Here is a 1,784-nt window from a genome sequence, read left to right on the forward strand (position 1 = left end):
ATCATTTTTCATTTAATTGTATTTTATCTGTACATGCTGTTCCTTGTGAATACTCATTTGTAGGAAGACACATTGCACTACTGTCTGTGAAGGAAGCAATAAAAATCATATTTGCAAAAAAAATATATATATATATTAGGTGCTTATTTATTAGCTTATTTACTCAACTGTCATAAAGTGCCAGAAGTGTTGAGAGTTAAATTCCCCTCAGCTTTATTGAAACCCTTATGAAAATGGGAAGAGAGTATTTCAAACAGTGTAGAATATTAAAGCCCTAAAGAAAAACAATAAGCAAAATCTAGTTTAATCACTGGAATATTTAATATCACATTTACATTGTATGGTGTAGCTTATATAGTAAGAACACTTCTTCAATATAAGCTTATAAGGTTGCATTGAATTCACTTATATCATACAACAAGTGCAGTATATCTTATAGTGTTTTACATTGATATATCTCTATCTAAAACTTAAACGTTTATCAGCTCAGGTCGGCTGAGTACAAATGCTATTTTACTGGGACACTTTACTTCACTCTCTTACAATTGCACACATTCACACCTGAAGCTGCACAGTACAGTCACAGTCTGATCTCATGGCCACTGAGCAGCTATACTGGGGTGTAGGTTTCTGACCTTAAGTCCATCACTGCCCCAGAGTACTGTATTATATAATGATTTCATAATATCGATTCTTCCATACTATTGAAAGCATACCCTACAACTTTTTCACACCACTAAAAATTCCCTGAGTGCAAATTCCCCACTCGTAAAATGCATTTTCTTATATGTCAGTCTGTTGAGACTATTCATTGAAGAATATCAGCTTCTGTGTTGAAGTCCAAGTCGTCATGTGGTAGCACAGATCCATAGCCTGACGTCTGAGAGAAGTTGAGGGTCAGGTTGTTCTCTACATTTGTGCTGATCTGGAGTGTCGACAGCCAACCCAGGACTTTGTCAAAGTTGCTGTTGGAGTTCCTCCTGCCTGGTAAAGACTCAGCAACAGACGGTGCTGGACTTTCTCCTTTCACTGGGAATTAAACAGAAACACAATTTGATATGTTCGTGCTCAGATTTAATGTGAATGCCAGATATAATATTATAATTTTTACTTACAGTCAGGAAACAATGCTTCCATGCTGCTCTGAAGATCAACTGTGGATCTCAGTATGCTTTTATCCAGGTTTTCAATTTCCTGGCTGATTTTTGCATCTATGATTTCCTCCTTCTCCTTTCCATCCTTCTTCTTTTGACCAATACCCCGGATTTTTAATTTGTTTGTGTCACCAACTAGCAAAGATAATCAAAACAGAAGATTAAAACAATTATATTATCATGGAAGAAACAAGTCCTCCTCATCAAAGTGTGATACTCACTCAGTGACTTGGGTTTAGTGCTGGTCTCACTTCCCCTGATCTCAGCTTGCAGCTCAAGCAGTTTTTCCTTGAAGCCCAGCATCAGCTCCCGCTCTCTCCTCCTGTACTCCTTCTCCGGTCGTTGCCTCGGCACATATTTGACCTGCCTCCTCTTGAACTTATCGTCAATTCTCAGGTGGACATCCCTCATGTTGGGGCAGAAGAGTCGGCCATTGTTCCCTGCCACCATTTCCTCTATCTTTTCAAACAGCTCGGTGACCTGACTCATATTAGCTTTCTTCATATTTTTCATGACATGGTACTTGTTCTCACACTTGTCTACCAACCAGTGTAGAGCACCAGGCTCCCTCTCAATGTGCTCCTCTACAGATTTATCTGCCAGCTTGTCTCCATATGTGAACAGGACCAT

The 1,784-nt window shown here is 39.0% G+C and overlaps 1 protein-coding gene across 1 annotated transcript; it reads right to left on the minus strand.

Annotated features, from left to right (window-relative positions):
- Nucleotides 1-297: 297 nt before the first annotated feature.
- LOC111669108 (uncharacterized) lies at nt 298-1,784 on the minus strand. The gene is made up of 3 exons (XM_023425333.1): nt 1,376-1,784; nt 1,116-1,289; nt 298-1,029 (listed from the first exon to the last, which is right to left on the minus strand). Exons 1-3 carry the CDS (start codon nt 1,782-1,784, stop codon nt 809-811), a joined length of 804 nt encoding a protein of 267 aa, XP_023281101.1. The 3' UTR covers nt 298-808.

The sequence above is a fragment of the Seriola lalandi genome, unplaced genomic scaffold (assembly GCF_002814215.2).
Source record: "Seriola lalandi dorsalis isolate HSWRI2012SDOR001 ecotype SW California unplaced genomic scaffold, Sedor1 jcf7180002054773, whole genome shotgun sequence".
Taxonomy (NCBI): Eukaryota; Metazoa; Chordata; class Actinopteri; order Carangiformes; family Carangidae; genus Seriola; species Seriola lalandi.